This window comes from Catharus ustulatus, chromosome 3 (genome assembly GCF_009819885.2).
Source record: "Catharus ustulatus isolate bCatUst1 chromosome 3, bCatUst1.pri.v2, whole genome shotgun sequence".
Classification (NCBI taxonomy): Eukaryota; Metazoa; Chordata; class Aves; order Passeriformes; family Turdidae; genus Catharus; species Catharus ustulatus.
The window spans coordinates 13,308,349-13,321,668 of record NC_046223.1 but is presented as its reverse complement, the minus strand read 5'-3'; the positions used below and the strand labels follow the sequence as shown (position 1 = coordinate 13,321,668).

Sequence of the window (13,320 nt, the reverse complement as noted above, 5' to 3'; positions counted from 1 at the left end):
CTACAATGCACCAGGAGAGACACGGACAGCACAGAGCTGGTTCAGCTGGAATGGAATCCTAAGCACTGCTTGCTAATTTTTTTTTTCAAGGACAGAAGTATTTTCAAGACTTTGCATTGTTTAAAAAGCACCATGCTGTTTCTTTAGCCCTTTAAAAAAACCACATTATCCATGCTCATCCTAAAGCAGGGTAACACAAAAACAAGCATAGTGAACCAGAACAAAATGTCACCAAACACCACCCACAACATACACGCTGTCTCCTAGGTGCTTAGGGCAGTCATGGGAACAGCTCACACTTCCCAAATGCTCTTCAGACACCTGGCAATAAGCAGTTTAGGCACTTCAGGTGAAGTCTTCACATATCCAAATGTAGATCCTGTCTTGCTGAATGGTTAGAAATAGTCTCTTTTTCTTTCCTAAGATCAAGATGGAAGGCAACTTAAGAGATGTGTACCTGCTATGCAAAGAAGCAAATGTTAAATTTTTCCACCTATTTAGATATAAGGACTATTCTACCAGGGGAAAGCAACAACAGTTTTAACCACAGTGCCTATTGTTTTTTTTAAATCTTCTTGTAAAGAGGAAGAAACAGGACAAACAAATATTTATCACTTCCATTCCTCTCCCAAAGATGATTTTTTTTTTTTAAAGTTCTCTTTAATTTTTTTTTTACCTTAAATATCATCCTTTTAATCCATGTTTTTTCAGATAAGAAGTCCAACAAAGAAAATCCAGGATTGGATCGCACAGCTGCCATAGCTACCCAATATCCTCCAGAGCTGCTTGGCCTGATATTGTCTGGAAGACCAGGCATATTCTCAACAAACATATCTGCTCCACCTTTCATCAGCCCAGACACATAATACCTGAAAGTTATAGATAATAGATTAGAACATCTTAACTCAATCAATTTAATTAATAAATGAGAGTCCCAATATTTAAAAAAAAAAAAAAAATTCCAGTAATTTTCGTACAGAGAAATACAGCGCTGCCACAGGCTTCTCGCCAGGAAAAAAGTCAGCTTACCCCACGATTTAAAAAAAAAAAAAAAAAAAAAAAGTATTGAAGAAGATCACCTTCTTTGTCATTTTTAAGTAGGCCTAACTAAAGTGTAGGGTTTCTTTTGTCATTCCATTCATTTACTTCAACAATCCCTACACAGATTACAGTAATTTCACGAATACAAGCCGCAGCAATTTGACAAAAATTTTGGTGGAAACCCGGAAGTGCAGCTAATAGTCGGGGGCGGCTAATATGTGAATAATTTTCTGACATTTACAACCCCAGATGTGCCAGCCAGGGCGCCGAGCCAAGCACCTGCCAGTAAAAGCCGGCATTCCGCGATTGTTACAGTGTTACTGTGTTGCCCTGGCTCCCTGCAGGCAGCACGGGGGGTGGGGAGAGAGGCGGGAGAGCTCTCTTCTTCCCTCCTCTGCCGCAGCTCGGGGGAGAGACGGGAGGGCCCCGCACCGCCATTGCCGCGGCTTGGAGAGGAGCGGGGGGGGGGGCGCGCCGCCATTGCCGTGGCTCCAGGGAGGACGGGGGGGGCGCGCCGCCATTGCTGCGGCCCAGGGAGGACGGGGGGGCGCGCCACCATTGCTGCGGCTTGGGGAGCCGATGGGGGCCCTGCGCCGCCATTGCCGCGGCCCGGGGAGCCGACGGGGGGGGCCGCGCCACCATTGCCGCGGCCCGGGGAGCCGACGGGGGGGGCCGCGCCACCATTGCCGCGGCCCGGGGAGCCGACGGGGGGGGCCGCGCCACCATTGCCGCGGCCCGGGGAGCCGATGGGGGCCCTGCGCCGCCATTGCCGTGGCCCGGGGAGGAGGGGGGTTGCTCTGCCCCCGCCCTCCGCCGCTGTGGCGGGAGCAGGGGGTGCTCCGTGCCCGGCCAGTGCCGCGGCGTGAGCGGGGCGCTCTCTCCGTGCCCGGTCAGCACCACGGCGCGAGCGGGGCGTGCTCTCCGTGCCCGGTCGGCGCTGCGGCATGAGCGGGGCGTGCTCTCCGTGCCCGGCCGGCGCCGCGGCATGAGCGGGGCGCGCTCTCCGTGCCCGGCCGGCGCCGCGGCATGAGCGGGGCGCGCTCTCCGTGCCCGGCCGGCGCCGCGGCATGAGCGGGGCGCGCTCCCCGTGCCCGGCCGGCGCCGTGGCGGGAGCGGAGCCGGGGCGAGCGAACCCAGAAGCAGCGGCCAGCCCTGAGTGGCAGCGCCGGGCTGGGCCACCTGGCCCCGTCAGCAGCCCCTAGTGGGCCTAGCCTGCACAGCCTTAGTTGAGCCAGTAAACCCCCCGCCATGCCGCGGCTCTGTTACTATTTGGCAACTTTCCTCGCTGCGAATGACAGAGCGGCTTATATTCAGGTGCGGCTTATTTACGGACAAAACCGAAATATTTGCCAACACCCAGAGATGCGGCTTATACTCAGTGCGGCTTGTATTCGTGAATTTACTGTAGTAATAATTCCAAAGTCATACTCGCCTTCTGATTCTAGCCAAGGTTGTCTCCTGCACCAGGACAAAGTCTTCTGCAGGAGAGAGCTGCACACCATTGGGAAACCTCAGCTCCACCATTAAGACTTTCACTTCTTTTGTCACTGTGTCATATTCTAGGAGGCTGAAAAGAAACCATTTTTGAGTGAAGATGAGTATTTATGCATCTGTGTTTCATTCTTCAGGCATTCCAGCTTTTCTCACACGCACCACACTGAAGTTAAGGCAGAAGAGTCAGGAAGCATTTGTTTATGAACACAAGAGAAATAACAAGGCACTTGAGACTGGCAGCATTCATGAAAGATTTGGGCTGAACGTAATGCTAACACCTTCATTTTTAAAACAAACAAACCATGCCAGTCCTTCTGAAGGAAAAAGGGGAATCTGGTTTATTTTGCTGCAGGTCTCATCGGCAACACCCACACAATTCCCTCATCCTCCCCTGTGCAGTGCAGTGTTCATAAAGGTGCATTTATAAAGAGAAAAAAAAGTGAAGATCAAGGAAGTGGTGAAGTCCTCTCCTACAACTGAGCTTACAGCAAGTTGGATGCCTTGGGAAGGAGATACTTGCCGCCCATCATCTGTGCCTTCCATAATCAGGAACAAGTAGTCTTGTCTTTGCCATTTACTGCTGGAGTCAGTGAAGTAGATCTTCCTCCCATCCCTGGTCACTGTAAGATCGTTTACAAATGACAACTTCTGGCCTTCTATCAGTGTTTTGGTTGACACAAGCATCTTCACTTCACCTGGTTACAAAAAGAAAAGAAAAAAAGACACACAATGTAGTCACACCAAAATGCATCTCTCCTCATTCTGGGTAGATTTGGGTTACTGGGAAGTAAAGAGCTTTTCACTACCACAGTGAGATCAAGGCAGAAACAAAAGTACAGCAAACATGACCAAAGGTTTTATGTATCAATCTTTTTCCTTTCCTTTCATGAAAACTGAAACAGCTATAACAGAGCTCTATTCATGGATCCTGGGATACCAATTTTAAAAACAAAACCCATGTAACGCCAGAAGGTAAGTCACTGGTAGCTCTGATCCAGACAGCCAGATACAGAGAGGACGTGATTGCTACAGGAAAATAAATATCAAGTTCTGGCATGACTCATTTCATCCAGACAGCTTCAAATCACTTTACAAAAGAGACAGGCATTGTTTTGCCTGCAGCATCAGGAAAAACTGCAAATGAAGTCCAGATTTGTGAGTGGAAGAAAACTTTGGAGCTGAAAAGTCATACCTGTATCAGGATGAACTTCATAGAGTCCGTAATAAGCATCTGCCACAAACAGGGTGTTATTCGGCCCAACTCGCATGCCAAGTGGTCTTCCACATGTTGACTCATCTTCACGGCCTCCTTAGGAAACAATTTTAAAATGTTTTTTCAAACAAAAATAAATACAAGGCATTCAGGGTACCTACACAGGTGTTGGGTCTGGTTGAGATGAAGAGCCCTCCCAGTGCTGTGCTTTGCACAGGTAACTAAAAAGGTGTTTTGGTTGTTGCTGAGCAGGGCTGGCACAGCATCAATGTTCTCTCCAACATTCCCCTCCTCCAGCAGGCAGTGGGGGGAGCAAGATCCTGGGAGGGGACATAGCCAGGACAGCTGGCCCAAAATGACTGAAGGGATATTCAATGCCATATGGTATCAGCTGAGGTATGAAAGCTAAGAAAAAGGAGGAGGAAGGGGATGCAATTATTATTTACATTTGCCTTCCAAAACAAACTCTACACGTGCTGCAGCCCTGCTTCCTGAGAAGCAGTCAGACATCACTGGCTGATGGAAAATAGAGAATAAAATACTTGAGAGGTATTTTTTCCCCCCTTTGCTTACACATGTGACCTCTGCTTCAAACTGTGGTTTATAAAAACTCCATGGCATACATATGGTACATATATTCACTACAGAAATTATTTAAATAAATTATTCCTACTTTACTAGGTAGAAGTGAAGCAGATATCCCCATGCCATGTTTTCACCAGTCCAGAAATAATAATAGCATCTGTCAGGCTAGTAACTAACAGCTGCCCAATTTAACAAAATGCATCTTCTCAGAAAGAATCAGTTTTACTGCAGGTTTTGCAGGGAAAGGCAGGGGGGCTGTTTTGTTTTTTTAATTAAATAGTTTTTAATTTACAAAACCCTTTCTTTTTCTGGAAACATTGTCATGAAACAGCTAGTTTCTCATGACAAAGACACTGAAGACTTCTATATGAGGAGGAAGGGAAATTCTGCAAATCTGAAGAATTTAGATCAATTCAAGGAGATATTTGAGTCCTGAAGAGCTAAGAACTTCAGAACACCAGCAGTCTGAAAAATTAGCAAGAGAAATTTTGGAGAAGGCAGATGGTTTCCAGCCTTTCCACTTTCCAATTCCAGGAGTACTAAAGTCCAGGCTCCCCATTACGACTTTGGCCCCAAAGAATTAGGTCAACACGACCTTCCCACCTCTCCCAAGCTGTTCAAGTCCAATGGAAATGAGCAGGGGAAAGGTGATTCTTCACACCTGTCCACTCCTCCTCCCATTAATGCCTAAATCCAGCTTCCCATCAGCTGTCCTAACAAGGCTGTTCAGAGAGGGCTGCCAAATCAGCCCAGAGTCTAATCATGTGAACATCCACATAAAATTACACAGAATAAATTATGAACTTGTCAATGAGAGCTAATAGGAATGGCAATGGTTCCTGACCTTAATTTCTAACTGGCAATCAGCACAAGGCTGCAGAACTTCAGGTAAGTTTCTGTTTCATTACCACAAACAAAACTCCCATCAGTCCCAACAAACACCAGCCAGGCTTCTCAGACTGCCCAGGCACTGCTGAGATGGACACTAAGCTCCCCAAAGAGATGGTTCTCTAATAAGCTGCTACTAATTTTCCCCACTCAGTTCCAGAAATCACATTAAATGAAGCAAATAATTTGTTCAGAAAGAGGTGTAGAATTCCACAAGACATAACTGCAATTTAGCAGTGTGAAAACAAAAATACCATGACCAATGCAGGTCCTCTGCTAAATCAAGCACAGCCACAACTCCCACTGTGCTTACAAACAGAGGAAGGGAAATAGGTACAGCAAAATGCAAGGCAAAATTCTGTAGCTAGGAAAGGTGGTATCTATTTTCAAAAATCTCTACGTAAGTTGCTATCTTTCTGTCCTGGGTAACCCAACAATGCGTATTGTAATCCATATCTTCCCTACACCAACCTGCCCAAGATGACCATTGCCCCTTTAGAACCCAGGAGCTAGAAGAACTGGGGTGTTTTACCCCAGGCTCATGGAGACAGGTGACCTGGAGTAAAGAGGCACACTGAGCTCCTGTGTTCTCCCTAGGAGCAGAGGCTGCAGCTTTTTATTGCCAGGCTGCCAAGAAAGTTGCCTGGGGCGGATTGAGTCAAGGCAGTGCAAGGCAGCCTGGAAGGTTTGGAGAATTCTGTAACATCTTTTTGGCTGCCGTTGCCAGGGGCCTCCCTGTTTCTGGGTCAGGGAGAACATTTCCTTCAGACCTTTTTTTGCTGCTGCTGTCCAGGACAGCTCCACCAGCAACATCCCCTCTCTCCAGGAGTCCCAGCCACTGATCCAGTTCCAGCTGCCACTGTCAGAAGAGCTCCTGTCAGGTGGTGTGGAGCAGATGGATCAGCAGCATTTGACTGGTTTTGGACAGGAACAGTTCTCCAGGATTCTTCCGTTTTGTCCTTGTTCCCTGGTGGCTGTTGTTTGGGGGAAGAAGGGGTTCTGTGATCATGGAGCCTTGGTTACTGTGTTGATTATTCTTTGTCAACAGGATTCAGTACTTCTGTATCTAGGTTATTACTGTTATCTTGGTTGTTGCTGTCGTATTTTTAGTAAACTATTTTTTTCCATTTACATCTTCTCACATTCATCTCTCCTTACTGGTGAAAAAAGAAAGGTTAAAAATACAAGGAGAGAACTCATTTTTGAGTGTTCCATTTGTGTAATTGTTTTAAACCACTTTCCTACTCACAAATTACCTCAAGTTCATTCACTCACACTTGTTTAGAAGTCCTCAGTTTTTATGATGTGGCCCTTCAACTCAGAATCTTGGTGACTTCAGCTTCCACAAATATTAGAGCAGGTTGCTGCCCATTTTTTTCTTGAGATAAACGCTTTTTCTGGATGGACTAATGGGAAAAGGAATGTTATTTGTGATGCACTTCACTCTTGTCTTCCTCTCGATGGTAAGATGCAGGATTTTCCACCAGCACATCATCCATGGTGAAGGTCTGGTAGCCATGACACAAAACCCCCTTGCATTCTTAAATTTTACTGCTGGAAACTGTGTGCTTTGCCATGAAGATCATCCATTTCCATTCCTTTGGCCCTTTGTTCTACTCTCCCTTCTAATGTACGTATTTTCACTCATACTTCACTGATTCAAATACATTAATATTCCCAATACAAATTTCTGCAGAGCAAGATATGCACCTGCAATCCAGACTGAACACAGTTTAACCAACACATGCCCTTGACCCAGACATTTTCAGGCACACTGTGCTCAGGAGCTGTCACTCACCGCAAGGACCGTGACCAATTCTGGCTATTGTTTGTATTTCCCCATCTTCAATTTTGATAATCTTTCCATCAGCTGTTCCAGTAAACAGGACATCTGGAAAAAGCAACTTGTGTGATTAGGTTGATCACAAAACAATACTGGTAAACATCCTTCTATTTGCATGAAGTAGGGAATAAGGAGACCTCAACATTTATTCACAGAAAACTTATTCCCAGTCACTCATAGGTCAGCTGTCCCTTGCAGGAAGGTTTCCATAAAGAGTTTCCAGTGAGACTGATGAAACTAAGCATCATAAAAAAATCCACATCTTCAAGTGATCCCTTTAGCACATTGTTAACAGATATAGGTAAAAAAGTGCAATCTGAGGAAAGAATTTACAGTAGCTTCTTACTGGGTAATGTATTTTCTTACAAATATTTTACTAATAAATTAGAAGATAAAGTAGAAGGAAAATAAATTATATGGCACCTACTGAGCACCTCTTACACTTGAAGGTTCTTTCAGTAAGGGTTAAGAGTATTTCCTAGCCTTACCCTCCCTTCAGGAGGCACAAGAAACAACCCCTGCACAATGCCAGGTTCCAACTACAAGGATGTCATGGCACTAGAAGGACAGGTAACTCATCAAGGAATTGCTCAGAGGTGGCACAGGTTTGTGACTTGGGAAGAACCCACCTGCCACAGGAGAAGAGCACTGGATGGCACATATGTTGGTTAGATTTCTTCCAAGATCTTCCAAGAAGAACTCAAGCTTTAAGAGTAACTAATATGGAATATGAGGGAGTTATGACTATGGGCTATGATATTGTGCAACAGCATTAAAATGCAAATATGCTATTTATCAATTTGAGATATGTTTTCTGTCATAAAAGCAAAGATGAACACCCCAAAATTCAGCTCCATCAGCAGCAATAAGTTTTAAAAGAACAGGGAGTAGCTTCTAAGTATTAATTCCCCGTTAAGACCTAGCCAATTAAAAAATGTGACCACTTCCTTCAAACTTAAGTAGCCCTTGACTACATTGCTGATGTTCTCAGTCCTGGAAGACAGGGATTTTTAATCTGACAACAAGATTTATTTTGAACTCATGAAAGAGAAGGAAAACAGTACAGAGAACCTAGGTTTTTCTGCGTAACACAATTACTTTTACAAAATCTCCACATTGAAAATAACTCCCAGAGTTTGTCATCTAAGAGGTCTCCTGCTGAACAAACTCTTACCAATGGAACAATGTTTAAAGAGCCTTCTTTAAAAGCTGGTTTTGTCAGTGCTTACCCCCAATATTGACAATGGACTCTGGTCCAACCAGCTGGTTTTCCCACAGTCGTTCAGCTTTTCGTAACTTGGTGTTGGGCTCTAAAATACCCGTCAGGAGGGGAGGCTCCTTCAAACTACAAAACAGGAGGACCACGTGATCCTTTGCACAAAATGCAAACATTCTTGAGCAACAAATTTGATCATGTTTTCCCCTACTTTGCCAACTCCTGCACACCTGACTTGTGCTTTACATAATACATGTTTCAAAAAGTGTTGCAGTAGCTTGAGCACTTGGCCTTTAGTGAAAATGCAGTTTTTGTCTCACAGAAGGCAAGAGTGCACTGAGAGCCTGGGTGGCAGAAAATAATTTTCTAGATTAATTATTGAAGAATGTAATTTAGCTCCTTCAATAATCAGCATGGACACACAACTGCACAAAATGGCTCAGAAACAGACTGGGTGTGGATGATATTGCAACCACTCCCCAATTTCTCAATTCAGATTGAACCACTTTGCACTGTTATCTCTTTGCTGAAACAAAACAACAGAGCACACAGGAGAAGTTATGCTTCCAGAACATTTGTTTCAAAACAAAACAAACATTTACCTTATGGGCTGAGGGTCAATAGGACAATCCAGGAGAAGAGTCACTCCAAGCAGAGGCACAGCCACAGACACAGCCAAACTCAGGAAGGTAACACGGAACACCTTGCTGCTGTAAGTACTGCCAAAACCAAACCAGAAATAGGATAAACATTGTTTTCAGATGCAACAGTCTTTAAAAATCTGTAGCAGCCTCTTTTCTTCAGAAAAGGAAACAGCAACACTTTTGCACAACCCCCATCCTCACCTTCAAGGTCCATTTTGAAAACATTAGGATAAGAGAAAGGTCTCAGAACACTGGCATAAATGGGTGGACATTTTTATGTGAAGGTTTTATTCATGCTACAAGTTGCAGCTGACTAAAATAAAAACAAACAGACAAACAAACAAAAAAAAAAGCCAAAACAAACCACCTGAGAAATAGGGGTTCTTTTGGTCAGAGTTTGGTTGGGGGTTTTTTAACTTGATCATTACTTTTGGCAATGGCTTCTATCCAGCACAAGTTCTGAATAAAACTTTCCACTAAAACAACAGAGACAAAGGAATCTAAATGAATGGCTGCTTAACTTACTGAGCATTGGTTTGAAACTCCAACCCCAGAACACAAAAGAAATTACAGTAATTTCACGAATACAAGCCGCACCAATTTGACCAAAATTTTGGTGGAAACCCAGAAGTGTGGCCAATATTCCGGGGCGGCTAATACATTAACAAAATTCTAAAAGCTGCCAACACGGAAGTGAGAGCCCGCGGCAGCCCCAAGCGAAGCTGGAGCCCGGCCGGCCCCAGCAGAGGTAGGAAAGCCTGGCAGAGGCGGGGCCTGCAGTGTGGGGGGCGGGCGGCAGAGCCTGAGCCAGCAGGGCGGGGCAGGGGGGCGGCAGAGCCCGGGCCAGCAGGGCAGGGGAGCCTGGGAGAACTGGGGCTAGCAGTGCAGGGAAGCATGGCAGAAGCAGGAAGGCCGACAGGTGGGGCTGCCTGGCAGCGGGGGAAGCCCAGCAGAATCGGGGCCAGCAGCGTGGGGGAGCCCGGCGGTGCGGGGGCCTGCAGTGCCGGCCAGGGCGAGGAAATGCGGCGGCGGTGCAGACGGGAGGGGGCGGCCGGCGAGCCTGGGGGCGGCGGCAACCCTGCCGGCCGGGCGAGCGAACGCGGCGCGGCGCGGCCGGAGAGCCGGGCGGCGGCGGCGGCAGCCCACCGGCAGGGCTAGGGAACGCGGCGCGGCCGGCGAGCCGGGCGGCGGCGGCGGCAGCCCGCCGGCAGGGCTAGGGAACGCGGCGCGGCCGGCGAGCCGGGCGGTGGCGGCGGCAGCCCGCCGGCAGGGCTAGGGAACGCGGCGCGGCCGGCGAGCCGGGCGGCGGCGGCAGCCCGCCGGCAGGGCTAGGGAACGCGGCGCGGCGGGCGAGCCGGGTGGCGGCGGCGGCAGCCCGCTGGCAGGGCTAGGGAACACGGCGCGGCGCGGCCGGCGAGCCGGGCGGCGGCAGCCCGCCGGCAGGGCTAGGGAACGCGGCGCGGCCGGCGAGCCGGGCGGCGGCAGCCCGCCGGCAGGGCTAGGGAACGCGGCAGCGGGGCGGTGCTGACGGGAGAGGGGGGCCAGCGAGCCCGGCGGCGGCAGCAGCACCACCCGGCCAGCCCCGCCGAGCCGTGGCGCTGTGCTAGGCTACCCGGCCCCGTCGGCAACCATGAGCGGGCCGAGCCTTCCTGGCCCCGCCCCGAGCCAGTAAAGCCCGCTATGCCGCGATCCTGTTACTACTTGGCCAATTTGTGAAAGCTGCGCACGGATTCTCGCGACGAACGAAAGTGCGGCTAATATTCGGGGTGCGGCTTATCTATTGACAAAGACAGCAACATTGTCGAGGCACCGGAAGTGCGGCTTATAATCCGTGCGGCTTGTATTCGTGAAACTACTGTACATATTTTCTCTTTACCCATTAAAACACACAATAAAACACATAAAAACTTCTTCCACAGGAGAAAACCATATTTTGCTCTCTACAAGTTTTAGAGAAATCAATCAGGCATTTTACTGAGAAAAGCAGAGAGCCAAGCTCAACAAATCCTAGCCTTGCACTGGAAAAGCAGCATATACAATTTTAGCTGTTCTGAACCTTTCACTGCCCCAGCCAGACAGGCTCCTTACAGGATCACTTAAATAAAGACAAACAGTGCCTAGTGGCTCTGCACTAATCCTTGGATCACTTCCAAGGATTTTGTCCTTCATTAATCAATCATCCAGACAGCAGGAAATATGAAACACTGCCCAGAGCACAAATATCCCAACTGGAAGCTAAATATATGTACCTGTGGTACTGATATCAGCATCAAGGTAACCTTCGGGTTACCTTATCAGCAAGAATAGCAAGGACAGAACTAAGCATTAGGATTTAGGCAGGATTTAAGCACTTCCTGCTTTAACAGTAGATGTCCTGAGGAAGCAAAACCCTCCCAGTCTGTGTCCCCTTGGATCTGGAATTGAGAGCAGGCTGTAAAAATGAAAGGCAATCCCCAAGATTATAAAAAGACTTCAGCCTCTGGCCTTGTTTGTCCACTGTCATCAAGAGATGAAAGCTCAGCAGTATAAGATTAAAAGGACTATCACCAGATATCTGAGCACCTCTGTGACAGCTCACACAAAAGGAGCTGGGAATGAACGGAAACAGAATGGGAACTCATCTGCCAAAGCCAACCTAATTAAAGCTCCTAAAAGCATGATTTAAGTAAGGGCCATATTTCTGATCCCCAACCAAAGCTGCAAGGAACTGACAATAAAGAAAACAGGCAGGAAGAATAAGGTGATAAGCAAACTCACACTTCAAGCCTGCAAACTGCAAGACCTAGTTTAGACACTGCTGAAACGACAAGAATTTAAATAAAATCCAAAAGCTTTACAGAAAATAAACTAAAAAGTAGTCTACTCAGAATCCTTCTCAAACTCCACAATATTGAATAGTGACAGCTGTCAGTCACTGGAGAGAATCACTGATGTAAAGGTTCACAAACAGTGAAGCAGAAAACCTCAGCCAATTGTGTCTCTGATAATTAATCCTACATGGCCTTCAGCCACAAATCTCAATAAAGCAACTTACCAGGACTCCAGCTATAATTACAGCAATTTAGTTGTTACTATGAACTAAAAAGTGAAGCCATTAAACCAGCTCTTGAAGACAACAGTAGGCTGGCAAGATGTACTATGGATCACCATAGCCAGGAGGCCAGGCTGTCTCATCCCCTTGGCAGAAGAGCTGCTGGGCTGGAGAGAAAAGCATCTATCCTCAAAAGTTTCTGCCATGGCTACCAGCCAGAAAAAGGCCAGGCCCAGGATTTTCCTCCACTGTTTTTATACAGAACAGCCCCTGTGAATAGTCTGTGTCAGTGATGGAGCCCCAGAAATTAAACTGATTTGAACACTAAGAGAGGCTGAAGACAGCAGAAGCAGTCTCTCAAGCTCAGAGATGCTGATGCTTTTCTCCAAAAACAGGGACTGAGTGCAAGCCATCAGTCTTCCATTCTGAGAACCCCGAAGGGCAGAGATAAGAATCTGCAAAGTACTCAAATCAGAAGAGATATAATAGACAGTGAACAAAAGTATTACAGGTCATCAGCTACCTTATGCAATGAAAGGTAAAGCAAACACTACCACTTCCTTATTACAGCTATTGCCTTTAGTCACAACGAAAAGATTTTTTAATAGAATTCCTAAACCCAAAATTGTAAACAGAATTTTTTTAACTTAGCCACAAACAGACTGTTTATAAGGTCAGACATATGTAGATCAGTTGAAAAGCTGCAAGTTAAACTATTACCAAGACATAAACACACTAAACACAATGACACAGGACTTAATCACACGCACAATAAACCTGTACAAGCCACAACGGGACAACTGCTATTTTGAGAAGAGAGGAGAGAGGAGAAATCTATCCAACCGATTTTTTTTGTTGTTAACAGTTGGTCCTGCAGGTCGGCAAAGAGGTGAGCAGGCGCTGTGCCAAGCCCTTCTCCCCGCCAGCCCCTCCAGGAGGAGCAGGAGCACTGCGGGTACCCCGGGCTGACACCGCGAGTGCCCGGCACCAGCCAAGCCGGGAAACCGCAGCCTCTCTCCGCACGCCCGCAGCCGCCTCTGCCCAGCCCCGGAGCAGCCCCCAGCCCTTCCACCCCTCCTCGGGCACTCCGAGCCAGACCCGCCGCGCCCCTGGCCCGGCCGATGCCCTCCCAGCGCTCTCCGGGGCCGGGCCCAGCCTCGGCGCTGCAGCCGCAGTGTCACGGCGGCCGCCCCGCCCGGGGCACCCACCTGCCCTCCTTGGCGTCCTGCGGCGAGCTCTCCTCTGTGATAACCTGCGGGCGGAGCGGCCGCCGCTGCCGCAGCCCCTCCGCCTCGCTCATCCCGATCTCGACCCCGCGGCCGCCGCCGCGCACCGGAACCGCGCTCCGCCCCTCGAGCCCGGCCA

General features: G+C 48.0%; 1 protein-coding gene across 3 annotated transcripts in view; it reads right to left on the bottom strand.

Moving 5' to 3' along the window:
- Positions 1-13,320, bottom strand: part of LOC116994235 (adipocyte plasma membrane associated protein) — a 14,473-nt gene extending 1,153 nt beyond the window's left edge. Inside the window, exons 1-9 of one of the 3 annotated variants that reach the window (XR_004417435.2) lie at positions 13,164-13,300; positions 8,883-8,999; positions 8,294-8,409; positions 7,020-7,112; positions 3,728-3,844; positions 3,056-3,230; positions 2,474-2,608; positions 677-869; positions 254-419 (exon numbers count right to left, since the gene is read on the bottom strand). Coding sequence is in view for 2 of the 3 variants with exons in the window: in XM_033055774.2 (XP_032911665.1) it covers positions 396-419; positions 677-869; positions 2,474-2,608; positions 3,056-3,230; positions 3,728-3,844; positions 7,020-7,112; positions 8,294-8,409; positions 8,883-8,999; positions 13,164-13,255 (1,062 nt within the window). In the remaining variant the exon portion in view is untranslated. Of the gene's footprint in view, positions 1-40; positions 420-676; positions 870-2,473; positions 2,609-3,055; positions 3,231-3,727; positions 3,845-7,019; positions 7,113-8,293; positions 8,410-8,882; positions 9,000-13,163 lie in introns of those variants that run through there. The other 2 variants (XM_033055774.2, XM_033055773.1) reach the window with 2 other exon arrangements.